We start from the raw sequence: 27,999 nt of genomic DNA on the forward strand, positions 1-27,999 counted from the left end.
AGGAGTAGCATTTGGAAAGCTGCCCCTGATTGCACAATATAATTGTTCTACCTTCACTTGAGGGCTGGACATCAAAGGCATGATTAAACGCATCTGAGGTGGATGAGGCATCCTCCTGCTCTTCATTTTCTGTGTCACATTCAATGTCACTATCGCTGCTCATGCCTGGCAGGAGGTGAAGGACGTGCTTCTGACATAGCCCAGCTGCAAAGAGCAAAGGAGAACCTGCTGCAATGAGATTCCTGTAGCCATAAAGTTCTCAGCTTCCTTTCCTTCCCAAGACGCACCAACGTGAAATTCTCGGGCTTGGCAGGAGAACAAGATAAAGTGAGCAGTGTGTAAACTTCTTTACAAAAGCACTAAGAGATCAATAGCAGAACATGTTTGGGGAACAGTTTTAAAGATGTTCTCAGTCTGGTTATCTTATTAAATGGAGACTTAATTCAAAGGAGCAACCCTATAAAAATCCAACTAAACGGTGTAAGTGTGAACTTGTATAACTGCATTTCCTTTCTGTTTTAGCTGCTTTCCTCATTCTTACCAATGCTTCAATAGACCACCGTGTACATGAACCGAAGGCCGAATGTTTTTTAGTAGTTTTAAGACATGTCATGGCCTTTTAAGCAGACTTACAGGCCAACTCCTCCAAGCAGCAGCACATTGAAATCGGGTTAACTTTCCTATTCAGAGGCCACAAACACACAACATGATTTTCCTACAAATATATCCCATCCCATTTTTCTCAAATGAAGACAGCCACTTGTCTTGCCACTACTTGAAACTAATGATTAGTAAGGCTCCGTGACCTCAGACTTCGGGCAGCCCCGGAGCCAGCCGCTGCAGAGCAGATCAGGCAGCCACTAGGCCAGTTGCATCAGCTGCTGCTGGGGCAGTTTGGGTGTGGGACAGGGCTCAGGGCTGGGGGTGCAGGGCGGCGCTTACCTCGGGGGGAGGAAGAAGGGGGCTCCCCAGAAGTGGCAGCATGTCCCTGCAGCTTCTTGGCGGAGGGACCAGGGGGCTCTGCACCCTGCCCTTGCCTGGAGGCACCGCCCCCGCAGCTCCCATTGGCTGTGGTTCCCGGACAATGGGAGCTGCGGAGCAGGAGCTCATCATGGGGGCAGTGCACAGGGCTGCACTGGCCTTCTCTCCACCTAGGAGCTGCAGGGACATGCCAGCTGCTTTCAGGGAGCTGTGCGGAGCCTAGTAGGGAGCCTGCTAGCCCCACCAACCCTTCCGCCCCAGCACCAGCGGGGGTCCTGAGCCACATGCAACCGCCCAGCCTCCCTCCTCAGCCCTGGTCCCAAGCTGCCCAGCCCCGCTCCCCTCGTGGGGATCCCGGGCCACATGCCAACACCACCCACATCATTTTTGTTTACTTCCCCTGACTTTTACTAAAAATACCTGTGACTAAAACGTAGCCTTAATGATTAGTGGTAGAAAGCTGCTCAGGACAGCTAATGGACTGAGTGGCACTGCTGACTAACAAGATGCCAATGGTTTTGCAGCGCAGTCCCCCAGACAAAGATGTTCCACTCCTTGCCATACACCCCAGGTCAACTAAGTGAGTATTAAGATTTCCACAACTCTTTATATAACTTCACCCCCTGCCCAAACCCCTTCACTTCAAAAGATCTTATCACAAGACTTAATGCAAATGGTTCTGAGAAAACAGCAATTCCAGGTGCTCTTCCAGCTGCCTTACCCACAAGTTGACTGGGCTCTTAAAATAGCATAATAAAGCTTCATTCCCACATTGTCAAATTCTAGGCACTGTCATCTTTGAGCAGAGCTAACTAAGAAAAATGTAAACATGAACCCTTCAACCACCCTTTCCTCTGAAGATGTTCTGGAATTACATCAGTATAAACGCACAAGCACAACATGTTGACCTGAGATTGAAGTCAGATGGAGAAACTGGGTTTGCTCTTAGGTATGAAACATGCTCCCAAAGAAAGATCTAGTTCTCAAAATTCACAGCTAATCATAGCTACCTGAAAACAAATGGTTATGCTTCTGCAATTTTTTCTCTCTGAAAGGAAATAAATCGTAATATTTGTTTCCTGAGGTTTTAACAATGAAATATTTTATTTAAAAAAAAAACAAAAAAAACATTTTCCTCTTAATGCTTCCTCCTGTAACAGGAGGACTGCAGGAACACATCATGATCACGCTGCAGTGACTAAGAGAAGAAATTCAGTTTTATGTCACTGAGAGACCTTCTGTAAATGCCAACACCTACACAATATTGCACACTGCAGATAGAGATGGATGCTGGCACCTTAATATAGGCTTTGAGCTACAATTCATCAGTCATTGAAATTCAAATTAGTGCAGGGGTGGAAGGCAGCAGAGTTTTAGCAAGATATGAAAAACACTTCTGCATGGAATATCAATAAGAAAGTCAACAATATTTTCTCCAACATGGAAAGACAAGGTGAAAGAGACAGGAATGTGTTTTCAACAACTGTGTGATTTCTTCTGATTTTCAGAGGAAGTAGTGGACCTTGCATACCGCAAAACCCTATTTAAACTAGACTTAAGAGGTGTCCAGTGCAGACATGGTCCCAGTCACCACCAGACTTACCCCTGCAAACAGAAGCCTTATACCCAATAAGGTCTCTTACTGTATTTTAATAGGAACACAAGTGCAATCCATCTTTTAAGTTACTAATTTTCCAAACCTCATCTCTAAAGTTAAGTTTTAAGATGAAAACAGCCTCCAGAGGTAGAAAAATAAACCAGAAATGTAAACTAAGAAAAAAGTCCTTGAAAGTTTCTCTGTGCTCTCTGAATGCCATCATACCACTCTGTCATACACGTGAGAAGTCATCCTTTTATTCATTAAAAATCTACCAAATGTTGCAGCCCTCCAAGTAAACAGATTTTCACATAGTTTACAGAAACACTCTTGTTTTAAAGGGGTAGTCAATAGGCAGACCCTGGGCCAAATCCAGACCAGTAGATGCTTTTGAACTGACCCTGAAACCGTTTTATTTATCATTATTTTCTCTGGAGTCTGGACCTTGACTATACCTTGACCAAGAAATTTGGACCTTGACAAAAAATAATCAACTATCCCTGTTTTAAAAAGTGTCACTACAGTATTTGAGCATTTATTTTCTTTGATCTTGCCTTTACCTTCCTCTGGCTCTACTGAGGTGCCTTCAGAGAGAATGGCCTGTAGCTCCCCAGTTTCCGAGTTGTTCTCTAGATCAGTTGGTTGTGTTCCTTCTGTATGACATCCTTTAGAATTTGACCTTAAAATGGGGTTGGGGGAAAAACAGCATCAGCACCTAAAGCATTAAGTCCAACCATGGTGACAGCTTCTCCTCCTAGTGTTACACACAGTTTAGCATCAGGGGAGCCTCTCCTATGCTTCTGGGAACTTCCAACTTTCAAGTTATTTGGAATATTTACAGGGTTCCATTTTGAGATCGGAAAGTACATAATTGATGCTCTCCAAAGAATGTATCCTCCCCTGACCCACAATGCTATGTCACATTCAGCATCTGGAGTTTATACCTCTGTACAGCATGCACATTTAAGTTTTCTTAAACCTACCCTTTCATACTATTGCCTCACATCAATGACAGAAAGCAAGCACAGAATGCAACATAACTGTCTGTTTGCACAAAAAAACCCAAGACACAGCCCACCCCACCATTCACTGGCCTGCTATTTAGAAAAACCAAAACTACTACTACACATGTTGTGTAACTATCAACTGTATTTGGAGAAGCACAGAAAAATCAGAAGTGAGGAAAAGAAAGGAATGGTGGATTCTCAGTGAAATCGCCTCTCCTATATAAGGAAACTAGATGTAAAATCCTGTTGGATAGAACATTAATGTAGGAAATATTAGAAAAACGGACAAAAGTCTGACTTGCAAGTCTAAATGGGCAAATCTAAATGGGCAGTCTACAGCTACTGATGCTTCAGCTTTAGTTAAAATGAGCTGCTACGACCCTCAAAAGTTCTTTAAATAGAAAAATGAGGACATACAACTCCCTTATGGGCCAAAGCTGAATGTCCAAAGGGAGCAGCAGAAAAATGTGAATGTCTTCAAAGTAATTTACATTCCTTGATATATAAGGCTTGATTTTGAATATTCCATTTATAATTCAGTGAGAAAAGCACTTACACCAAAGCGACAGCTTTTCTCGTCTTCTCCACAGTTGTTAAGCCGTTTAAAGCCGAAACGCCCACATCAGAATCTGAGCCTTCGCACTCTTTTTCCTCTGGCTTAGGCAGTGCATCAGGAGCATTACCATTAGTCAAGGACCTGGGAGAGCTATGCCTACTGCCAGACTTTGAGCTTCCTACTGAACCTAAGAAGAGAAAAGGTGAAGATAATTGGCACTTAAGAAACATTTCAAAATTTTTCAAGTCACCATCTGAGCAGCATTTGCCATTAGGATCACTTAATGCGTGCTTTCCAAAAACATATCATCTCACCTACAGCTTCCACTTCTGGTAGCACAGGTTCAGAAAAGCCACCTACAGCTTCCACTTCTGGTAGCATAGGTTCAAAAAAGCACTTACAAGATTTCCCAGTATAGATGAACCTTTTGGATTTGTGTGAACTATGAAAATTAGTTTCCCATGTGTCAGCAATTCCACAGGTTCACCAATACAGAAAATTATCTGTTTTTTGATCTATGTGGCTGGTCTAAACAGGGAAAATATAGAGGTGTTTCTCTGCACTGGTGTAGCACCTCTGGGGATAGCAATGGTGAAAGCCACAGGGTACAGATGATTTAGCTCCCATGTGCATACACAAGAGCAGCAGTTCTCAATCTCTTTCCATTCTGGGACCTCTCCCTGGGATCCCATTAGCATGAACTGTAACACCCCACACATACACACCCATTTGCAATTCTCAATTTGAGAACAATTTTAGACAATCCAGGAAGTTTTTGGAAAGCATAGGGGACAACTTCCTGGTGCAAGTGCTAGAGGAGCCAACTAGGGGGGGAGCTTTTTTTGACCTGCTGCTCACAAACCGGGAAGAATTAGTAGGGGAAGCAAAAGTGGATGGGAATCTGGGAGGCAGTGACCATGAGTTGGTTGAGTTCAGGATCCTGACACAAGGAAGAAAGGTAAGCAGCAGGATATGGACCCTGGACTTCAGGAAAGCAGACTTAAACTCCCTCAGGGAACGGATGGGTAGGATCCCCTGGGGGACTAACATGAAGGGGAAAGGAGTCCAGGAGAGCTGGCTGTATTTCAAGGAATCCCTGTTGAGGTTACAGGGACAAACCATCCCGATGTGTTGAAAGAATAGTAAATATGGCAGGCGACCAGCTTGGCTTAACGGTGAAATCCTAGCGGATCTTAAGCATAAAAAAGAAGCTTACAAGAAGTGGAAGGTTGGACATATGACCAGGGAAGAGTATAAAAATATTGCTCGGGCATGTAGGAAAGAAATTAGAAGGGCCAAATCGCACCTGAAGCTGCAGCTAGCGAGAGATGTTAAGAGTAACAAGAAGGGTTTCTTCAGGTATGTTGGCAACAAGAAGAAAGCCAAGGAAAGTGTGGGCCCCTTAATGAATGAGGGAGGCAACCTAGTGACAGAGGATGTGGAAAAAGCTAATGTACTCAATGCTTTTTTTGCCTCTGTCTTCACGAACAAGGTCAGCTCCCAGACTGCTGCGCTGGGCATCACAACATGGGGAATAGATGGCCAGCCCTCTGTGGAGAAAGAGGTGGTTAGGGACTATTTAGAAAAGCTGGACGTGCACAAGTCCATGGGGCCGGACGAGTTGCACCCGAGAGTGCTAAAGGAACTGGCGGCTGTGATTGCAGAGCCATTGGCCGTTATCTTTGAAAACTCGTGGCGAACGGGGGAAGTCCCGGATGACTGGAAAAAGGCTAATGTAGTGCCAATCTTTAAAAAAGGGAAGAAGGAGGATCCTGGGAACTACAGGCCAGTCAGCCTCAGTTCAGTCCCCGGAAAAATCATGGAGCAGGTCCTCAAAGAATCAATCCTGAAGCACTTACATGAGAGGAAAGTGATCAGGAACAGTCAGCATGGATTCACCAAGGGAAGGTCATGCCTGACTAATCGAATCGCCTTCTATGATGAGATTACTGATGAGATTCTGTGGATGAAGGGAAAGCAGTGGATGTATTGTGTCTTGACTTTAGCAAAGCTTTTGACACGGTCTCCCACAGTATTCTTGTCAGCAAGTTAAAGAAGTATGGGCTGGATGAATGCACTATAAGGTGGGTAGAAAGTTGGCTAGATTGTCGGGCTCAACGGGTAGTGATCAATGGCTCCATGTCTAGTTGGCAGCCGGTGTCAAGTGGAGTGCCCCAGGGGCCGGTTTTGTTCAATATCTTCATAAATGATCTGGAGAATGGTGTGGATTGCACTCTCAGCAAATTTGCGGATGATACTAAACTGGGAGGAGTGGTAGATACGCTGGAGGGCAGGGATAGGATACAGAGGGACCTAGACAAATTGGAGGATTGGGCCAAAAGAAATCTGATGAGGTTCAATAAGGATAAGTGCAGGGTCCTGCACTTAGGACGGAAGAACCCAATGCACAGCTACAAACTAGGGACCGAATGGCTAGGCAGCAGTTCTGCGGAAGAGGACCTAGGGGTGACAGTGGACGAGAAACTGGATATGAGTCAGCAGTGTGCCCTTGTTGCCAAGAAGGCCAATGGCATTTTGGGATGTATAAGTAGGGGCATAGCGAGCAGATCGAGGGACGTGATCGTCCCCCTCTATTCGACATTGGTGAGGCCTCATCTGGAGTACTGTGTCCAGTTTTGGGCCCCACACTACAAGAAGGATGTGGATAAATTGGAAAGAGTCCAGCGAAGGGCAACAAAAATGATTAGGGGTCTGGAACACATGATTTATGAGGAGAGGCTGAGGGAACTGGGATTGTTTAGTCTGCAGAAGAGAAGAATGAGGGGGGATTTGATAGCTGCTTTCAACTACCTGAGAGGTGGTTCCAGAGAGGATGGTTCTAGACTATTCTCAGTGGTAGAAGAGGACAGGACAAGGAGTAATGGTCTCAAGTTGCAGTGGGGGAGGTTTAGGTTGGATATTAGGAAAAACTTTTTCAATAGGAGGGTGGTGAAACACTGGAATGCGTTGCCTAGGGAGGTGGTGGAATCTCCTTCCTTAGAAGTTTTTAAGGTCAGGCTTGACAAAGCCCTGGCTGGGATGATTTAATTGGGGATGGGTCCTGCTTTTGAGCAGGGGGTTGGACTAGATGACCTCCTGAGGTCCCTTCCAACCCTGATATTCTATGATTCTATGAACTGCTGCATTACAGTTTTCACTTTTGCTACCACTGGTAGAGCTGCACTAAAAAGTGTAAGAGTTTTCCTGGTGGCCATAATGTCCAATTCTATTATCACATGGTGCAGGAGTAAGTCTCACAAGGACTTAAGCAGAATTTTCTTGTATTTCCTTTAGAGGAAACAGAACAAAGAATTTAAGCCCTGGCTGGTAAGTTTCAGCAGTAACTTGCTTGTAAATGTAGTAATTAAGTACAAGATATTACAAACACCAATTTAGGGTATTAAAACTATTTAAGATAGGCAGGTTACTGTTAGAAAATGGAAGTCCCAGGAACACCGAGCATGAACGCTAGACACAAAGGCTTAGTAAGATGGTGTAATGTTATTGGTGCAATAATGTTAATCATGTTTAGGGGAAATAGTATCTGGTTTATGTACAAAGTTTAATCAAAGACGGGAACTTTATGAGCAAGGATATGCTGTTAAAAAGCTTCTTCCCTGATGCATTCCAAAGCATATTTAAAGCACTCCCACATTTCAGATTTACCTTCAGAGGAAGTCTGGCAGTCTCCCTTTGAGCGAAGATTATTGTCCCCACAGTCCATTGCTCTTCGAAGAGACAGGCTTCCTGCTGCTCCAGAACGAGTAGCTTTGGGTGAATTACTTTTCTTACTTGTGACTGCAAAGATATTTAATCGAAAGGCGTGTGAATGTACTGCCTAGGCATCCAGTCAATTCTCTGCATCATCCCATCTTTATTTTGGCCTGAAGTGGAATTAACTGATGCAAAGGCGCTAGACATTCTCTTCCCCTTTATTCTTGGAGCCACCACATTGTCCCCCTCTCTCAAACTCATTCAAGATTTTCATTACATATTATTTCTGTTGTGAAGGTATGTGGAGAAGAAGCCACACACTTAATCAATAATAATCCTGAGACCAGATCAGGAATGGTTACCTTAATTTTTTGAGATGGGATTGTTAGTATGAACCCACTGTATGTGCGCACAAGATCGGAGTCTTTTCAACAGCAGTGTCTGTTGAGGCCACACATGCAGCCCTAGTCTCCTTGTGTTCCTGGTGTGAGTGTAAAAGGCAGAGTAGTCCCCAACCCTCCCTCAAGTCTCTCACAATTTAAAGCAGATGCTAGCTGAGGAATCCAAAAGCAGAGATGGAAGGTAGGTCATGGGATTCACCCTAACTACAGCATCTCAAAGAACCACAGTTACTACAGAGTGAGAAATTGTTCTCTACAAGTATGTGCCAGTGCTGATCCCACTGTAGGTGACTGGGAAGCTGTACTCCCCTTCGATGGTGGGGGCAAGAAACATCAGCTGCATTAGTTAAAAGGATTGATGTACTGCTCTCCCAAACTTAGTACCAGACCTAGCTGCCATGTAAAGGGTGTAATCTTCATTGAAAGTCAGTGGGTCGGCTCCACATCACTACTTTACAAACTCAGATTCAGGCACATTTCTGAAGCAGGCTGATGACACTGCCTGTGTCCTGGTGGAGCGCAACTTGACAACTGAAGGGAGAGGTGGACTAGTAGTTGATAATGGGTGGAGTTGCAGAGTGGGATCCACTCAGAGAGCCTTTTGACAAGCCAGCTACTCATGAAAAGGGGGAGAGAGCATCTGGAAAGCTTTAGTCTTATCAATGTAATAAAGTAATGCTCTGGAAAAATCCCAAAGTACCTGTCTTTCTCTCACCTGGTGCTGAATGATTTCAGGAAGAAAACTGGTGGGTTAATTGATTGATTTAGATGAAACTCCCCAACCACATTACAAATTTAGAATCACATTCTCTCTATAAAAGGATGCATAAGGAGTAAGGGCTTGGAGTGCACTGACCCTCCATATTGAGATGATAGCTACCAAGAAAACCAGCTTAAGTGTAAAATGATGTATTGAACAATCTGACCATGGCTCGAAGATAAAATCCCAATATAAATTAGATCTTCAACCAAGGAACCTGGATTGGGGTGGGCATAAAGAACTCAAAACCTGCTTAAGGAACCTAATACTGCTTCTCTACCTAGTACATGGGCAAGTGTCTGCCATAAGGCTTTAGCCAGGTCAAGCTGTCCCTCATTTATGGGAAGAGCAATTCTGAATGGACACTCAGTTGTCAAAAATATCAAATTTACGACATTTCTCCAATGCAGCCCTCCCTAGAGTGTCTGAAATTCTCAGAAGGAGCTTTTGGAAAACTTGAAGTTATGCTGAAGACACAACTTCAGCAGGCAACAAGGCTGAGAAGTCTTTTGGTGGTAAAGCAGGACATTGGTGTTCCTCAGCCTGCAGATCTGCTTGTTCTTGATGGCCCTCCCTGTGGTCTGGCAGAGAGGTGATGGGGGAAGCGAACACTTCTGCTCTCCAGCGTGCTCCTAGCACACTGACATGGCAAACCCCAGTGAGCCCAACAGGGTGGCATGTCATGGGGATATCACTGGCTAGCTTGATATTGGCTAGTCCAATGCCGTTCCTTTTGCGATAGTGGTTAGGTCCTGCAGGGAGCGCAGGTAGGCCTCTTTGGGATACTGATCACAGATTGTAGAGGAGAGGGTTCTCTGCTTAAGGATGTTGGGAACGTATGCACCGGTGATGGAGAGGAGGAACAGACCACCTCTATGGGTAGTACAGAGAAATATGGATGGCGTTCTCAGTACCAGGGTCTGTATCAGTACCAGCAGGTGCCTCAATACAGGTTACAGACCTAGCTCATCCAGAGGCTCATTTGCTATGGGCATAATTGCTGAGCAGTGCAACACCCAATCTTGAGTTGGTGCTGGAGGAGTTTTCCTTTGTGCCACAGGCTGCTCCTCAACATCAGCCCTCAGACCCATGCAAGGCTTTGTGGATTTGTCTCCAGAAACTTTACATGGTCTATTCTTGTAGGAAGGCTCTGAGCAGTGTGTGGAGTCTCTGCTCCGGTTTAAAATGGCTCCTCTTGGTGCTGGACTTCAGTACCAGACTTCAGTATCACAGTGTGTGCTTTAGTGCCAACATCTGCAACATAGCTGGAGTCTGCTTCAGAGCTGGGGGCACTGGTGCTGATGCCAGGTCTTTTCTTGCACTGCCATCTTCTCCGCACTGGTCTTTGGAGTTGTTTGTCTGCTAGACAGCTGCTTGATGAAGTCTGTTTTGTCCACTGTCAGGACTCTGGTGCCATCTCCTCAGGATCTGAAAAGGCCTTCATAGATTGCTCCAGGAGATGAAGCTTCAACCCCAGGCCATGTGACTTACACATTCTTGTGATCAAAGATATGCACACCAAACATCTACTTAGTATATATGACTCTCCTAAACAGAAGAGGCACCTGCTATGTCCATCTTTCGAAGTAATTAGTCCATCACAGAATGTGCAAGCTTGAAGCCCACAAGTTTCAAATCCACCATGTTGAGAATCCCTGTACACTAAGGGAGCATACAGAAGTGTCTGGCAATCAGTATTCAATCTAGATGGGTCAAAGGTGTTCACAGAGGTTGTATAATAGTAGATCAGAAGAGTTCTGAAGATTTGTGAAGAATTTTGAGAAATTTAGCCAGAGCTAAGAACTACCAGGTCAGACACTTGTTAGGTTCCATCTTGCTGCCATGAGCAATAAGAGGGAGAGATGCGGCTGCCCTGGCCTTTAGGACTTTCGTATGGGAGCATAAAGAGGCACAGGGGACACGTGTGTGACGCTGCTATTCAAAAGACTCTGATCTCACACACAAGCACCTACTGTGGGATTCACACCGACACGCGAAGAAAAAGATTCTCATGCTATGAGAACAAATTACTCACTCTCTGGAGCTCTGTGAGATTTCTTGGATTTTTGCAAGGTCAGTCACATTTTAGTAACAAAATTGACAAAGTGTAGGGGTGATCCGCATATAGTCTGCAGGTAACCTTTGCCACCAAAAATTGTCTTTACAGAAGATTAAACTTCATGCTACCTGTCCATAAGGTCAACATGAAATTAGGTAAATAACATCTGCAGTGGGCTTCAAAGATTCTCATCACATTCTGGAATATTATTAATAACTACAATGCCCTTGCTGAAAACGTTAGAACCAGTTTCTAGAGAAGCCATTTAATTTCTATCAAACATAGAATATCAGGGTTGGAAGGGACCTCAGGAGATCATCTAGTCCAACCCCCTGCTCAAAGCAGGACCAATCCCCAATTTTTGCCCCAGATCCCTATGAGTTTCATGTTTCTGCCTCTCAAAAGATATTTACTATAAACAAATTCAGCTATAAAGTTTAAACTATAAAAAGGCTGAATATATCTATTCCCAGACACCTAGATACAGTGACAGCTTTAACCCTTCCCCTCCCGCATCCCACACTTACAACTCTTTATGTAACAGCTTGTAATTGATGATTTTGTCAGCAACTCCATTCCTATTTCTTGTAACTTGCTGCAGCTTTCTGTGCCACAGGCAGCCAAAGGCCCCTGATCACCAGGGAGGAAGCTGGGTTGCCCCTCACAAGAGCCAGCATTGCTGCTTCTTACTTCTGACAGCTGGTTTTTTACATCAGACATTTTGCTTCGAACTTCAGCCATTTGAGTTTTGAGTCGCTTCAGCATCTTTAAGTCAGGTGGCACACGCCACATTGCCTGGTGCCTCCGCTGGTCTCGGTCTTTTAGAGAGTAGGATGATGCTTTACAAGAGAAAGGTTAAACGAATACGAAGGTTAAAAATGTTTGTAACCTCCATCAGTAGTTTCTTTTTCTTTAAACTCTTTCATTATTAAGACTGGAAGGATTTGTAGAGGATATGTCAGTTTCACATCCAAGCTCCCATGCACTAGCAAACTGCTGCAAGGACTGGGTTGCAAATACTACAAGAAGATGTTTGTTAAACGGTTTCCATAAATATCTTTTAAAAATCTTGGAACATTTCTATTGGTTTCAGATTTTTAAATGCTTCATTTTTATTAGATTTGTCCCAAATTTGACCTGACAATCCCTTTAACATAGCAAGAGACACAAGGCTGCCTATGTGATAAGAGCAAAGAATCAGTGATAGTACTGTTTCCCTTGAGGGCAGGGAGAAATCCATGTTACTTTTTATTGCCAGTGCAGATGGAAAACAGGACAGTGTTAGGGAACAATTTTAGTGTTAATCAAGACTGCCTAAAAAAATGGGAATAGCACCTTTTTTCCTGTTCACACCAGCAAAAAAAGACAACATGCAACAACATGAATCAGGTCCCTCACCCACTCCATAAAAGACTGCTAGCACCAATTTGTATAGTGCAGACACGCTCAAAGAAGTTTCAGACCAGTTGTGTACACAGTGCCCTCTGTAGTTACTCTAATGTGTGAAAAAGAAATGGGTGCCCAACACAGAATGATCCTATTTCATCTAACATAATCAAACTCCATCCCCTTCCTCTGGGCTCTAGTGACATAGGTCATCTGCTCTCAGCAGCTCTCTCAATGGGAACAGTGGGCAGAGGTTCTTTCGTGCTGGGTGCTTTGCTTTCCCTTAGTGCGCCAGTCATGGCGACGGAGAGCCTTTCCATATCTCTGGACAAGTTTGAGTTCACCTGCTCATCAGTTTGTTGGCAAGTGCATTTCTTGGATATAAGAATAAATTTTATAATCATTTCACATTAACTGACAATTCAGAGGAGAAATCTGAAGTAAAGGAAGTCCCTTAGGTCCCTTGCTGCCCCAGGTCAGCTCTAAGAGATACTATCTACGTGAGTCTATGTTAATTAGCCAGAATTAGATCAACTTGGAAATCTTCTATATGTTACACTTTCAGAATTCTAAGTATCTCACTGCAAATTCAACTGGCTCAGAGTTATAACTCCAATGGCTTCTGAGTCCCTCAGAGGCAAAACTAAGGAAGCCCTGGAAATAAAAGAAGCCTTGTTCCAACATGGTGATTGAACAAGCTACAGGAACACAGTCAGGTATTTAAGGATCTCAGCAAAACAGAAAGACCACACCAAATGCAGTAAGTGGCTGAAGGAAGCAGAGACCCTACCCACCACAACACTATCGTGGAGGCCTCAGTCTGGGTCATACTGCCAACAGTGAAAGTTCATCCCATCTCTTCAGTAACTTCACCTGGTCTCTCTAGTTCAGTCAAGGCAGAGTCTAGACAGCACCTGCAGAGTCTTGACAGTACGCAACCTTGCATTACCTGTAGCTCATGCTCCGCTTCAAACTGCTTCTTTGGTCCAATCTTCAGGGTAGTGGGTTTTGTTTTGTTTTTTTAAAAGCTGACTACACTGCATAGGACTTATTTACCCCTTCACTGTCTTTATATCCTTTGCAGTCTGGAAGCTAGATCAAGCTCTGCATCATTATGAAAATCTTGTTAATCTAAGAAGAGAGACTTTCTGCCACAAGAACAACTGACTGAACAACCCTGCTTGCCACTGCATGAATTTTACTACGAGACTAAATTTGAAAGTTATCAAAACTCAGACCATTCACTTCCTATCTTTAGATTGAACAGTGCAAATGCCATCATCATGTTAAGAGAAAGAGCATATATCTGTACCAGATGGACTATATATTTCTCTTCTGCTCTATTAAGCCAACAAATGGTCATTTCAAAGTGACCTGAAATAAGATATTCTAGCTGTGGGCCAATTAGCCCCAAACAAATGTTAACTCTGCTAAATCTATTTATGAGGTTTGATTCATTTACTGATTCTTCACTAAAAAAGGAGAGGAACATCTGACCTTCAACAATAATTAGCTGTGACAGAATTACATTTACAGCTTGCTATCTATCTTTCCTTTGGTTCACACAAAATTAAGGTTAGGGCACATCAGCCTAACACTATAACTCAAATACATTTTATGCAAAATACTAACCAAGTTATTAAATAAGTATCAGCACAAAAACTGTCCACTATTTTCTTCCTTTCTGACATTCTGTACATGTTTCTTCCTCCATGAGTTTCTGCATCAGCCTCTACTATTTTTCAAGTGCCTTCTCACTTTTCAAGCCTTCCATCATGATCACTGCCCTCAACTTCTCTTACACTTCCTTCCTTGCTTTACAATCCACCTGATCTTGCCACTTGTGTCCTGTGCCTGCTTTCTCAAGTGCTTTCTTCCATGCCTCCTCAAATGTCTGAAATAGCTTCCCCACTAACTTATGTAATCCTTCCAATCGCTCCACTTTCAGCCAACAGCTAAAAGTTTAGAAGATGAAATAGCCATTCCGTACTCTGTGTATATCGTATTTTGTTCTGTTTATGTCTATAGCACCATAATCCTTTCCAGATGGAAATCCATTATTTATCTGGCACTTTACTACAGCAGAGTACTAAATAAGGATAAGGTATTACTCTCTTCATAGATACCAAGATAGCTACACAAGATGTGCATGGAGTTGGAACTACTCTTCAGGCACCGCCCCCCCCCAGAGTTATCTTTAAACAGACACTGTCCCTGCCCCCACACATAAATTTTTTTGACTCAATACTCATCTGCAGTTCTAAGTCTGAAAGCAGCTATTAAACCAAAGAGTACTTTGTGGTTTGGTGCACACAGTGACTACTATGAAATTATGAAAATACATCAAGAGCTAATGACAGAATCCAGTGGCCTTTCCCCATTCCCTCTTCATGATGGGCAATGCAGACAAAGCTAATGGAAACTCTCTGAGTCATTGTGGATAGTTCTGTGAAAACATCCACACAATGAGCAGTGGCTGTCAAAAAAGCTAACAATGTTGAGAATCATTAGGAAAGGGATAGATAAGAAGACAGAAAATATCATGTTGCCTCTGTATAAATCCATGGTACGCTCACATCTTGAATACTGCATGCAGATCTGGTTGCCCCATCTCAAAGAAGATATATTGGAATTGGAAAAGGTACAGATTAATAAGACTGGGACTTTTTAGCTTGGAAAAGAAACTACTAAGGGGGAATATGATAGAGGTCTATAAAATCATGACCAATGTGGAGAACGTAAATAAGGAAGTGCTATTTACTCCTTCTCATAACACAAGAGCTAAGGGTCACCAAATGAAATTAATAGGCAGCAGATTTAAAACAAACAAAAAGAAGTATTTCTTCACACAACACATAGTCAGTGTGTGGAACTCTTTGCCACAGGATGTTGTGAAGGCCAAGATTATAACATTGTTCAAAAAAGAACTAGATAAATTCATGGAGGATAGGTCCATCAATGGCTATTAGCCAGGATGGGCAGGGATGCAAAATGATAGTCTGAAGTGTCTCAAGCCTCAGTTTGCTAGAAGTTGGGAATGGGCAACAGGGGATGATTACCTGTTCATTCCCTCTGAAGCAGCTGGCACTGGCCAATGTCAGAAGACACGATACTGGGCTAGATGGACCATTTTTCTGAGCCAGGATGGTCGTTCTTATGTTCTTACATAAATCTCTAACAAATTACTTAGATTTGATGTGCACCTAACTTCTTGTCAAGGGAACATATGGAAGAATTGTATTTAAATGCACCATTTACCTCTGTTCTGCAGAAGTGAGGCAGGAGGGCGTGGCTGTAGACCCCACAGATTTTCCATCCCATTCCTGTCTTTTAGGTCCAATAAATGGATTAAAATTAAGGGATCTATGTCTAGTAAACTGCTGCTGGCTGCTGAGCCTAAAGTACTTCCTCCCCGCCTTGAAGATCTGCCACTTGTATTGGCATAGCCATGGCTACTACCTGAAAGAGAGAACATCATGGGAAAAGTAAATATACACCATTATGTCTGCATGTACTAGGGTTCTGTATTTCACAACAGAGCAGCTGAAAATCCTTGATACAGTTCAAGGATGGAAAAAGCACTCCAAAAAATCTCAGGAAAAGCAATCTTGTTACAAAAAAGTACGGATTCTAAAAGCACTGAAGAAAAACAAAGTACACTGATAAACTAACAGCCCGAAAAATGGAAAAATCAACAGAATTTGACTTCATCAAATACAAAGAACATTAACTGTTCCTACAGATTTAAAAACAAAACAAAACCCCACTAACATAAAAATGAGGAGTTTCTTTATCTGATCTAGGGAGATCTTCAATTGAGCCTTACTTTGAACTATGAAATGTTCTTATTACATAGTGTTTAGCAATCCCATAAGAGATCTGAGACCCAGTCACTGTGTCTGGAGTCCAATCTGGGAGATTAGACTAGACAGCCCAATAGGCTTCCTTCCAAAGCAGGTGACCAAAAACAGCATTATCGGTGCTCAGAGTGAAAAAGCACTATAAGCAATTGAAAGTGAGAGGCTCCTTTTAAAGTGAATGGGTTACACACATTCTTTGCATCAAGATTTACAAATACCACTAAAATGACAGGTGAAGAGAACCTTAGATAACACTGTATTCTAAAGACATTACACCCCCATTTCCACTCCTGTTCTTAACCGATTAATGCCATACTTAAATAAATTAGTCAGGCTCCTCAAATGCCTGACAAGAAATGTTTTGAAGAGAGGCATAATTTGCCTGTGTTATGACAGAGACTGGATCTAAGGCACAACAGGTTTATACTGAAAGGGAAAAAAGAGAGAGCAAGGATATGAAGATCAGCATTCCTTAAAGACTGCCAACAGACCTATGCTGCCGTATTGCAGTGTGATCTGTGGGCACTGGCATCGTGAGTGCATTTAAATGTAGATTCAGTCATTTTAGAAATCCTGGAAAAAACATGTTAGATTTTGAATTGCAGTCACCTTTATGCTGCAAGTGATCTTACGGAGTACCATTTAATTATTTTAATTTAATTCCGGCTCCACATTTAAAGATTCATACATTTCACGCCCCTCACTTAATTAAAACGTAGCTAACAACAGTGTAGCAAAATCTAAAGGAATGTGTCAAGCAGTAAGAAACCATGGTGACAGCAGTAGAGTAGAAGCAAAGACATTTGCTGGTCTACTTTTGACTTGAATGGAAACATCTTAAAATCCAGGCTCCCAGAGAAACTTCAAACTGACATTTTTCCTTAAGGATGTTCAGTAGAAGGCCCCTCCACTTTTTCTCTAACCAGTTGGAAGCTGGCACTCTACTGCAATAATTAGTGTACAGCATATGACGCAGCATTTTCAAAAATAGAAAAGCCTCTAGAATATGCGGCTCAATATTGCCTCTGATGTGGCACTGAAAAGAACAGGGGAGGAAACCTGACAAATTACTGTTAGTTAGATTGTGAATGTTTCTTTCTGTACCTGATGCTCCACCAGCAGCATCATCCTGAAGATCTCCTTCTTCTAGCTCCATATTACTATTATATTCCACATCATTTTCTCCAGACCTTGGTGCGAAGAAAAATCAGACCATCAGCTCCAGTTAGGCATTGCAATGTTTGCCAACTCAATAGAAAAACGAAACATCCCACTACAATTTTGTAGCTTCCAAACTGCATGAATTAACAAGTCAAAATGCATCATCACTTGACTCTGAAACCGGAAACATGTCAGATTTGAAGACTTCTAAGAGGTGGAATTTTAGAACCTGATTCTGCAAGTCTTCCATATTCATTAGAAGAATATGTATCTTTAATAGTATGTTAAATATGCAGATCTAACAGTGTCCTTCAACTCTTCAGTATTTAAATAGTCTAAAGTCCAAGTGTTCCACTTCTAAACAGCACTTGTATTTGTGTAGGGTATCACAGTGGTAAATTATTGTAGGATCAGAGCTAACTAATCTCTTGAAAAGAGCCTTACATGGCATTGCTGGTCAAGGACAACAGGTTAAACTGAATAAGCCAACATACTAGAAATAAATCAGTAAAAAATTGCTTGCAGACCTGGCATCTTACATTTCTACCACATTACTACATGTGTAATTTCCGGGCCAGCTTTCGGCCTCTAATCTGTCACACATCAATCAAAGACACTGTGATATTCAAAGTAAGTTAATTCTATTCTGATGGGAACTGACATTAGGCCAAGAGGACAACAATTTTGGGTAAGTTTTTGCAGTCACTCACATAGTCTCTTCATCAATATCATTCTCTTCAGTGTTACTAGTAGCTGTTGAACTAGCAGAGGAGCTGCTGCCATCTAGGTGGTTTACCTCATCTTCTCCGGCAAAGTCTACATCCAGATCACCATCCGAGAGCTCATACTGGAGCAACAAAACATGAGAACTTCTGTGCTGCAAAAATTTTATCTAAAGCATTTGGGTTTTTTATATTTTTATCTACAGTACATTCTAAACTGAGAAAGCAAAACCAGAGGTCAGTAATATCACCCAGGAGCTGGGGAGGGTCTGAAAGTGCAATACAAGTAAATAAAATGCCTGCCTGACAGTACCATTTTAGGTAGCTAGATTCTCTGATTTGCTTACCAGATGGTCATGCCTTTGGAATCTCTCTCTCCTTAAACAATTTTTTGCTGGTCCCTAAAAGTCTCTATCCTTACACCTCATTATCCACTAGTTCTGAACTTGTGGAGACTAGTTCATCTAACACAACACACATGCTTCTATAATTTTCCTGTAACAGTACAATGGATAGAAATAAAAACTGAAAACGGAACAGAAGAGAATTCCTACATTGAAATCTTCATGCTGGATTTTCTCCTCTTCATCATCCTTGGCATCTCTTGCTAATGCTGGAGTGGTGACACTCTCAAGTAGTGCCTCAGGACTCGGTCCAGATTTCTTTGGTCTTGTTTCTGGACCATCATCATTCTGGGGGCTAAGATGAGTGTCTGGAGGTGACATGCCTCGTGATTTTTGGGTACGGGAAAGCTCAATTGCAAGTCTCTTAAATACATTTTAAAAAATAGACACATAAGTATATGCCAAAGAAAATTTGTTAAAAACAAATTACAAGAAGCAACAGCATTTCACACATTTAAACAGATTAACATGAAAGACATTGAAACTAACTGGAAACAAAATCCAGCGCCATCAGTGCTCTAAAAATAGCAACCTATATCCAAATAAACCTGACAGTGAAACAAACTTACTGGTCAGTGGCCACTATAATCAAAGATTTAAATCCACGTTTGAATTTGGCATTAAAATACACATCCAACCTCACACTTACCTCTTTAAGGTTGTTTATTTGTTGGATGTAGCTTGTCTGAGCAGCTTCCAACTGAGTAATGTACCAGTGTTGGTCCCGACACTTTTGGAAGAAGGTAGGTGAACGCACCTGGAACCTTGAGAATGCCACAAAAATGAAATTTTGTAAATGCTTGAGACATCCCACCTAAAATAATGCAATGCTTAAAACCAGGTGATAAAATTAAGCTTAAGCCTGATGGGAAATTAATTCCTGTACACTTTTCCAGATATACTTTAATACAGAATTCTGAAATACCAGAATGGACAAACCACAAGTGATATTTTAAAAACCCAACTTGAAGTAGAAGTGTAGGATATCTATATTTAGCCATAATGCTGCAATTTCCACTAACAAAGTTAGCTTCAATTCCATTATAAACACCCTTCCACACCCTCCTCTCTCAAAGTTCCACTAATCTCAATGACAATACCCAAAGGGGGATGGAATGCATTATTAATCCCCTTTGAAAACACATGCAGAATTTTCCTGAAATAATTTTTAATTCTCTATCTATGCATGCCCAGTACAGGCATATTAGCGTCAAGTGTAGTTTTTGCAGATGACTGCTTCATCTCAAAGGAATTTATGCACTTAAATCTTTCCCACTTCCTCTCCTAAACACACACTCTCCTTTAAAGCTCATGAGAACTAAAAATCCTTTCCTTTTATGACAAAGCATTCCATAATATTTTTTAAATTAATCTAATTATTTTAATTATTTCCTACTTTGGTAATAACTGTAGTACTTTTATTAAAAATGCCACAGAAAACAGGTTTGTATATGCAACCAATCATCTCTCTTACCTAAGAATTACAGTGTCATTTTGTCTGTTCAAATACCCTTCATTGGCAAGCAAGTCCAATCGAAAGAATCTGTTATAACCCCAGCATTCTCCAACTTCAAAGTCAGAGGCAAACTCTCTAATTATATTTTTAGCAGGATCATTGGTGGACTGGTGAACCATCTCCACACGGTACTCATATCTAAACATGGACAAAATGAAATTAGTTGGAACAGTAACAAACATCACCAGATTTCAGTGTAAGAAAAATGCATATGGTATGTTTGTTTCAGGTCAAGTTAAGTTACTACGAGCATCACATTTTAAAAAGAAATAGGATTTTCAATTAAGAAGGTGATTCAGCAAGAAAAGAAAAGAATCTAGAGTGGAAAGTGAACAGCATGTTGATGGTTTTTGGGTAATATACAAATTTTAAGAGGTAAAGGTATAAGGCTGAGCTTACAGGCAAAAAATACTACATTTTAGGACAGGCTGAAGGACTACTGTGTATTTATAAACTAAAACAGTTTAATGACACAGATCAGGATTTCTCTCAATGCTAGGCCCTAATGATTCTGCATTACAGCTTCACAGCTATCACTCTAGGCTGCTGGTGCCAAGGGCTAACTGTGTCAGGGCTGATAAAATCTGAAGTCAAAGCTCTGTGCATTTGCCAGTCTATTCTACATGAGAAATAAGTGCAATATGATTGACAGTAGCTGGGCTGTAAGATGAAGACGGACTTCTCAAATAGAATTGAACAAGTGAATTAAAAAGGGACAATTTGAAATCTAATCAATTAAAAAAAAAAAGTAGCTCCAGGATTCCCTGCCAGCTCTTAAATCCCTGTGTCGATTTTTAAGGTTTTACAATCATTTTCCTGTCTTTCAGACAGGAACAAAAGAGAATTCTCCTATCCGCATGTGCACAGAGGAAACAGTCAAACCGACTACAGAAAATACTGTCAAATGCATAATCAAACTGAAAAGAGGAAAATATATATTTTCTCTCCTTAACTTCTTTCAATTATATGTAGCTTCAAGTTTGAAATATGATTTTCAAATTCACTGTGTCCTTTAAACTTTCATTTAAGATTATTTTGGGGTCTGTTGAATACACTTTATAATGGTTGAAAGCGATTTTGGGACTATATGTGCACAAAATACATTTCTATCCAGTTCTTCCTATCCTTTGCAAGTATGTGAAAATGGCAGAAAGCAGTTGCACCTGAGCATTAGAAAATTACCATCATTACTTTCACAATTCTTAGAAAACGCTCTTTAGTAAGGTGGATATTGTATTAAGGGCACCCATAGAAAGTAAGACGCAGCCTTCTCAGCCTAGCTGCACAGGTGCCATGACAACACAATAGTAAAACACACCACTTAGGCCTGATCTGCCCCTCAACCTTGGATCGACCTAGTTATGTCACTTAGGGTTGTACAAATTCAGTTAAACCAACCTAAGTCCTAGTACAGACACCGTTAGGTGACAGAAGAATACTTCAGTGAACATAGCTAGTGCCTCTTGAGGGGGTAGATTAACTGCAGTGATGGAAAAACCCCTTCTGTCACTGTAGTAAGTGACTACAGAGCAGCGGTGTCATTGTAATGCTTGTAGTGTAGCCATAACCTCAGACTGCCTCTGCAACAGTGTTGAAAGGGGAAGGCACATTCAAATGATATGGTGCCAATGAAATACATACATACAAAAAGACATGCAGGTTCTCCGCCATCCCATGCAACGCTAATTGTGAAATGGCAAGAGCACTGCAGATGGTGGAGTGTCTCTAGTACTAAGTGTTATCAAGTGGTCTTAATGTGAAGAGGCAAGCCCCACCCCACAATGCATCTTATTGTTCTGGATGTGTGGAAGACAAGGTTTTTAAAAGCTTGAATTATGTTTTGCTTATTAAAGTCCGCTAACATCGGCCAGTATCTCTTGTTTCAGTCTCCTGGTGCTAGCATGAATGCTCGGCCATTTTATGAAAAGCCTCTCTCCAAATAGGCCTAGAATCCTCTCCTTAGAACTCTTGCGGACCTCAAATCCAAAATTATGCCTGAACGCCTCTTCCTCACCTGAAAGGCTCCCCACGCAGTTGTCGGTCCCTTCAACATCACTATTAACATATCCCCTCCATAGCAGGCTCAGCACATTTCTTAGCTTCAGTTCTTTCCTCTCCTCAATCAGAGCATGTCACTCAGCTATCAAATTGTGCTTTCTAAGCCTGGCAAGTCAGTCATTCATAGGAAAAGGAATTTTAAGCAGAGATTCAGTCCCACAAGTTCCTGCTCCTCCAGCAGCTAAAACAGCCTCTACACCTCCAGTCAGCAGTTGCATTCTAAGTTTTAAACAGAACCAGAAAATGTTCTGAGAAGAAGTTAAAAGCTGCAGAAAGTGTCCTATTAAACTAAAGAGTCTTGAGACATTTAGACATATTTTGGAGCCAGGCACGTAAAAAATGTTATTTTTTGGAGCAACTGTGGACTTTAAAGGGCAAGATTAGAATATTGGCAGTTATAACATGATTTTGATTTATCAGAGCGCTAAAGGACTGTACAATGGTCATTTTATAGCATCTCTCTCAGCTGAACTCTTTTCCTTAGAGTCAGAGTGGTCTAGCTGACCAAGCAAAGGACTGGAAGTTGAGATCTGGGTTCTGTTGACAGGTCTGTTGCTGACTTGTTTGTCCTTCTGCAGGCCTACTTAACCTTTGCGCCTCATCTTATCTACTTGTAAAATGGGACAAGGGGCCTGATCCAAAGCCTGGTGAAGTCAACAGGAATCTTCATCTGCTTCAGTAAGCTTTGGATCAGGTCCTAGCAGAGACATGAGGCTGAATACACTTTTATAAAGCTCTTTAAACTCCTTGGGTGAGAGACATAAAAGAAGTGTAAATAGACATTTTCTTACTTGGATGTTTCTGGCAATCCAGCTGAGAGCTCTAGAAACACAGACAAGTAGTAACCACGCACAACTCCATTTCCATCCTTAAAAAGAAGTTAGGAGGTACAATTATTAAAATCATCTGTTATTGTAGAAAATAAATTCAGAATCTCAACACACAATTTCCTACAGCCTCAGTCAGAACAGTAACACATGAAATGGACTTAAACCGTGTCCTGACTAAAAACAGCTACCATAGCCTGAATGGAGGTAGAAATCAACACACATCTAGAAAATGTGCATATGACTGGGTGGTAGGCTGTATCTCACGATAGAATACTTGGAAGTTAAAATTCCTATTCTTCTTCTTGCATTTCAGTAGTTCAAACAAGTGTAAACAGAAATAGTTTGGCAAGTGCTTCTACATACTGTAGAATTGATTTTTCATATAAAATGTTGTATACGGAGGGCAATAAAAGTGACTGGTAGATTTTTAAGCTTGAGAGTATTACAACCCTTTTTCCTCTCACATCAAAATTTAATGAGGACTTTTAATATTAAATATCTAGTTATCTGAAATACTAGAGAGCAGAATTCCAAAACCCTTTTATTTTGGGGGCTGAAGCAAAATGAAGTTGTGTTTTCTAATCTGTATATTGAAAACTAACTAACCAAGATTCATTAAAGAGTTATGTTAAGCAGCACTCAGATTACAACAAAAATCAGCAAAGCCTTCTCCCTCACAACAGTGTAAGCCAAAGATTGTTAGTCTTATCTTGAATTTCCTGGGTTTTGACAATGTGTCATAACATACCATTGTTTAAAAATAGCATTTTTACACCTTTTGACAATGGCACATACAGGGTTGATCCTGACTAAGATATAGCTGTTGCTGTATTCAAATCAGTAAACTATAAGAACATTTTTACTCCATGCACAATTTAAACAGCACCCAGAGCTGCCTTAAAGAATTGACCAAACGGGAGGATTGGGGAAAGGCAAGACTCAGAGCTTCATGTTCCAACATTCATGCAGAGCCAATGCCACAGTGGTCTGAATGCTGCACTTCAATGAGATTTCGTAAGAAACATCATTCACACTGGATATTTCTTCTATTTCAGCGATGGATATCAGACAACGTACAAGAGAAATTCCTCTCAGAAAACAAAACACACTCCCCTCCTCCCAACTTCCCAAAACGGTTTCAGGCACACACAGACCCAACTATGTATGGGTATAAGTACAACAAGTAGTAAACTAGTTTAGGCCCCAATCCTGCAAACAAGTAAGCACATATATATTATAGGTGCAACAGGTAGCAACACCTATTAAGGCTGCACAATACTTGTCACTATAAAACCCTGTTTTCTGTTGCTTATTATAACTTTAACAATTTGGCTGAAGTTTTCCACTTGCCTCAGGCTGAATTTTACTAGAAAATTTCAGTCATTTCTGAGAATGAGGCTAAGGAAAAAACACATTTTGCCCACATTAAATTGTGGAGACATTTTCTTTGAACAGCTCTAGTGATCCATGCCGTGACCAGAGACTTGAAATTTGGTAGGCATGGCTTGTGTCAGGGATACGCCTTTTCCCATTCCTGTGAAAATCTGCCCCTTTGAAAAAGTGGTTTGCACACATTCAGTAGAGACTTCTTTACTAAGCATGCTTGAGCCTCTCAGAGCTCCTAGTGCTCAGACTGCACATGTGCCATCCTCACAGAGCAACTGAGCATGCTCCACCTCAGGGCTACAGAGACTCAGAAGCACTTTCCCTACAATTGCTGATCCTGGGTACTTTGAGCCAGGGAGGAGCTAGGCTCTAAGTGAGAGCAGGGAGCCAGTCTCCTCTCCTCTAAAATGACCCCTCTGCTGGACCAAGGTAGAGCAGAGGCAGAAGGCACCTGACTTGAATACAGAGAAGACAAGAGATGAACTGAGGGGCAGGGAAAACAGTAGACTGGGACAAGGAGCCTGGTGAGACTGGAAGGATGAGGAGGGAAGAGAGAAACTAACAGTTGGGGGGGTGGGGTGAGACTGAAATAAGCAGGGCAAGGAAACTGCGAAAAGAGCTGGAGAGACACTCTGACATGAAGTCGGGGTACAGGAGACCTGGGATGCACTGGGCAAAGAGAGAACGGGAAGGAGCTGTGGATGGGAGACAGATTGGAAGAGGAGTCCAAGTATGGAGAATGAAGACACTGGGAAGAGACAGACTGGATGAACAAGTGAGAGGGGGCAACTGGAACTGGTTAGGCAAGAAGACTGGCACTTAGATGAGAAGCCTGAGTAACAGAGAGTGGATTGGGTACGCAAAAGGAATGAGACAGAGCCAGGACTGGTACAGGGAAAGGTTAGAGGGGACAAGCTTGGGGGAGACTGGCAGAAGTCTTTGCTCACTACAGTACACTCCCCTTTGGAGCCTGGAATAGAACCCAAGATTCCTGAGTCTCCCCATTCCTCTTCGGTCAGCAAGCGTGTGTCATCCCCCTCTAGTGTAATCCACATAACAGTATCTAGTTCTTATACAGTATTTTTCATGAGTAGATCTCAATTTGTTTTACAAAAGGAGGTCAATATCATAATCCCCATTTTACAGATGGGGAGACTGAGACACAGAGAAGGGAAGTCACTTCTCAAAGTCACCCAGCAGGCCAGTGGCAGAGCTGGTAGTAGAATCCAGATTTCCTAAGTCCCAGTGCTCTAGGCCACACTGCCTTCCATAGGGAATGGCAACTTACTATTATCACTCACTCCATTAGTGACCGCGGTCTACTGATAAGTCATATGGTGTCTATATGATATCACTTGATGAAATTTGTTTTGTTTTTTAAACTAGGAAATAACACATGCACACACAAAACTACCTTAAAAGAATATTAAACTTGCAAATACTAAAAAACTAGGAAATGCCTGAAGTAAGGTTACCTGTCTACATGAGCAGCGATACGTACGTGCTTAAGAGTTTGCACGATTGGGGTCTAAGCTAGCTCGCTATCTAGTGTATTTATACCCGTGGATAAATTTTTGTTAGGAAAAATATTTTTAAAAAAGAGTATACAAACTCACTGGATAAACCTTTAGTCGCCAGCAAAGCCCTGACACTTGAAGAGGTGGACTGTACACAGGATCTGCCCGCTGGCGCAAAGTGCTGTTGAAAGAAGGGATGAATATTCAACAGTGAGATGGAGCAAAACCCTATCTGGGGAGGCGACAGAATAAATATCATTCCATTTACATGTTAGAACTATCCATTGTTGCACCACATAAAATGCAGTAGCATGTTTGGAAGCTATCACAGCAGTTAGAGATGGAAACGACCCATTACTTCATCTAATCTATTCCATGCGACCTTGTTCCCTATTATACTTTAAAAAAAAAAAAAGTTTTATAATTTCCAAGCAGCCAGACTACCACAACATCCCTTGGGGCTATTCCACTGCCTAATATATCTCATTATTGGCAAAGTTCTTCTGATACTTTTCCCAATTTTCTCTACATACCATCCCACTACTTAGTGTTGTCATATCATACCACACTAATAATTCCACTCCAAATATATAAAGAGCATAAGCAGCAGAGATGTAGACTTTTGTTCTTTCCCCACTACTCAGATATCTACTAACCAGGCTACATATAGTTAACTCTTCATCTTTCCTCTTAAATCATCTCCTCCACCCATTCGCTTCCACCCCTTTATTTTGGTGCTTTTATCTGAACTCATTTGGCAATGCTGTTCTGGTGATACAGTGCTCATAACCAGAACCCTAGCGCAGTCACACAGGAGCCATACAGAGAGGAATTTCTCTCTCTGCTCCATGATGTGATGCCTCTGCATCTGCAGGACAAAAATGCATGATTATTTTTCCTTCCTATGGTACAGATCCACTATCACCCTTATATCTTTCAGCCATTATTGCTTCCCATCTTTTTCCCCTATATTTTCCCCAATGAACGTTTGTTTTAAGTTTGCCCTCCCACCCTACTTCCCCACAAATGTATTAGCAGCAACTGTCCTTAAATCTTCTACTAGCCATGTTTCCAACCAGTCTAGGTACCTTTGTATTATTTCTTTGTCCTCAATGGTTAATTATTTGTGTTACCGTAGCACCTAGGAACCCTAGTCAAAGATTAAGACCCCACTGTGCTAGGCACTGTAGCAACACAAAACAAAAAATGGTCCCTGCCACAAAGAGCTTATAATCTAAGTATAAGACAAGAGATGAACAGGTGGATACAGACAGACAGGGGAGAAGAAGGAAACAATGAGACAACACTTGTCAGCATGATCGGCATTGATCTCAGCACACCAATAATCTAGCCATTGTCAAATTTCTTGTAGGCATCACGGAAAATGAGTTTTGAAGGAGGATAATGCATTAGTTTTACAGATGCTTATGGACAGCTTCTCCCAAGCATGAGGAGCAGGATGGGAGACAGCACAAACAGGCTTGTTTGAAAATATAAACAAGTTGAGCGATGGAAGCTGGCTTTGTGGGCCAATACAGAGGCAGGAGCCAACCTTGATAGTGAATGAGAGATGACAGTAGGTAGGGATAAACTGGTATGAGAAAGAGTCTAGGATGGAACTGGAGAAGAGGAACTGCAGACAGCAATTGTAAACAGAGCATACAGTGATCATGGAGACAAAAGGGAGAGGCAAGTGGAGTAAGGGATGGGATTTTACAACAGGAGAGATTAAAGCATGCTTTTATTGTGAGGGGGGAAAAAGCCAGAGAAGAGTGAGAAGTTAAGTAGTATAAGGGTGTTTGCAACTTTTCAATCTACTTTCAATTTTCACTACTCACTAAAATAAGTCATAATTCACAGGAAATTGCACTATAAAGTTCTAGCCTCAAATATTACTTCTAATTTAATCAAAAACAGAACATAAACTAAAATTAATTCTTTAACGGCTGCATTACCAAAAAAAAAAAATCAACAGATGATCTAGAAAGATGCAAAACTTGCAAGCTGAGCAGAATTTTAAGTGCCTATGTAGAGATCATGTAAATGTTTCTTGCAGATTTTTTAAAATTTGTGGGGTGATTAGA

The 27,999-nt window shown here is 41.7% G+C and overlaps 1 protein-coding gene across 4 annotated transcripts in view; it reads right to left on the minus strand.

Annotated features, from left to right (window-relative positions):
- Window positions 1-27,999, minus strand: part of TRIM37 (tripartite motif containing 37) — a 48,161-nt gene that overhangs the window by 2,532 nt on the left and 17,630 nt on the right. For 2 of the 4 annotated variants that reach the window (XM_073315503.1, XM_073315505.1), the window contains 13 exons: window positions 26,015-26,096; window positions 22,974-23,050; window positions 20,083-20,262; window positions 19,258-19,372; window positions 18,759-18,971; window positions 18,193-18,329; window positions 17,426-17,511; window positions 15,720-15,920; window positions 11,603-11,914; window positions 7,808-7,939; window positions 4,142-4,328; window positions 3,139-3,257; window positions 52-225 (listed from right to left, as the gene is read on the minus strand). In XM_073315503.1, coding sequence (XP_073171604.1) covers window positions 52-225; window positions 3,139-3,257; window positions 4,142-4,328; window positions 7,808-7,939; window positions 11,603-11,914; window positions 15,720-15,920; window positions 17,426-17,511; window positions 18,193-18,329; window positions 18,759-18,971; window positions 19,258-19,372; window positions 20,083-20,262; window positions 22,974-23,050; window positions 26,015-26,096 — 2,015 coding nt within the window. The remainder of the gene's footprint in view (window positions 1-51; window positions 226-3,138; window positions 3,258-4,141; window positions 4,329-7,807; window positions 7,940-11,602; window positions 11,915-15,719; window positions 15,921-17,425; window positions 17,512-18,192; window positions 18,330-18,758; window positions 18,972-19,257; window positions 19,373-20,082; window positions 20,263-22,973; window positions 23,051-26,014; window positions 26,097-27,999) is intronic. The other 2 variants (XM_073315504.1, XM_073315506.1) reach the window with 2 other exon arrangements.

This window comes from Lepidochelys kempii, chromosome 17, assembly GCF_965140265.1.
Source record: "Lepidochelys kempii isolate rLepKem1 chromosome 17, rLepKem1.hap2, whole genome shotgun sequence".
Lineage (NCBI taxonomy): Eukaryota > Metazoa > Chordata > Testudines > Cheloniidae > Lepidochelys > Lepidochelys kempii.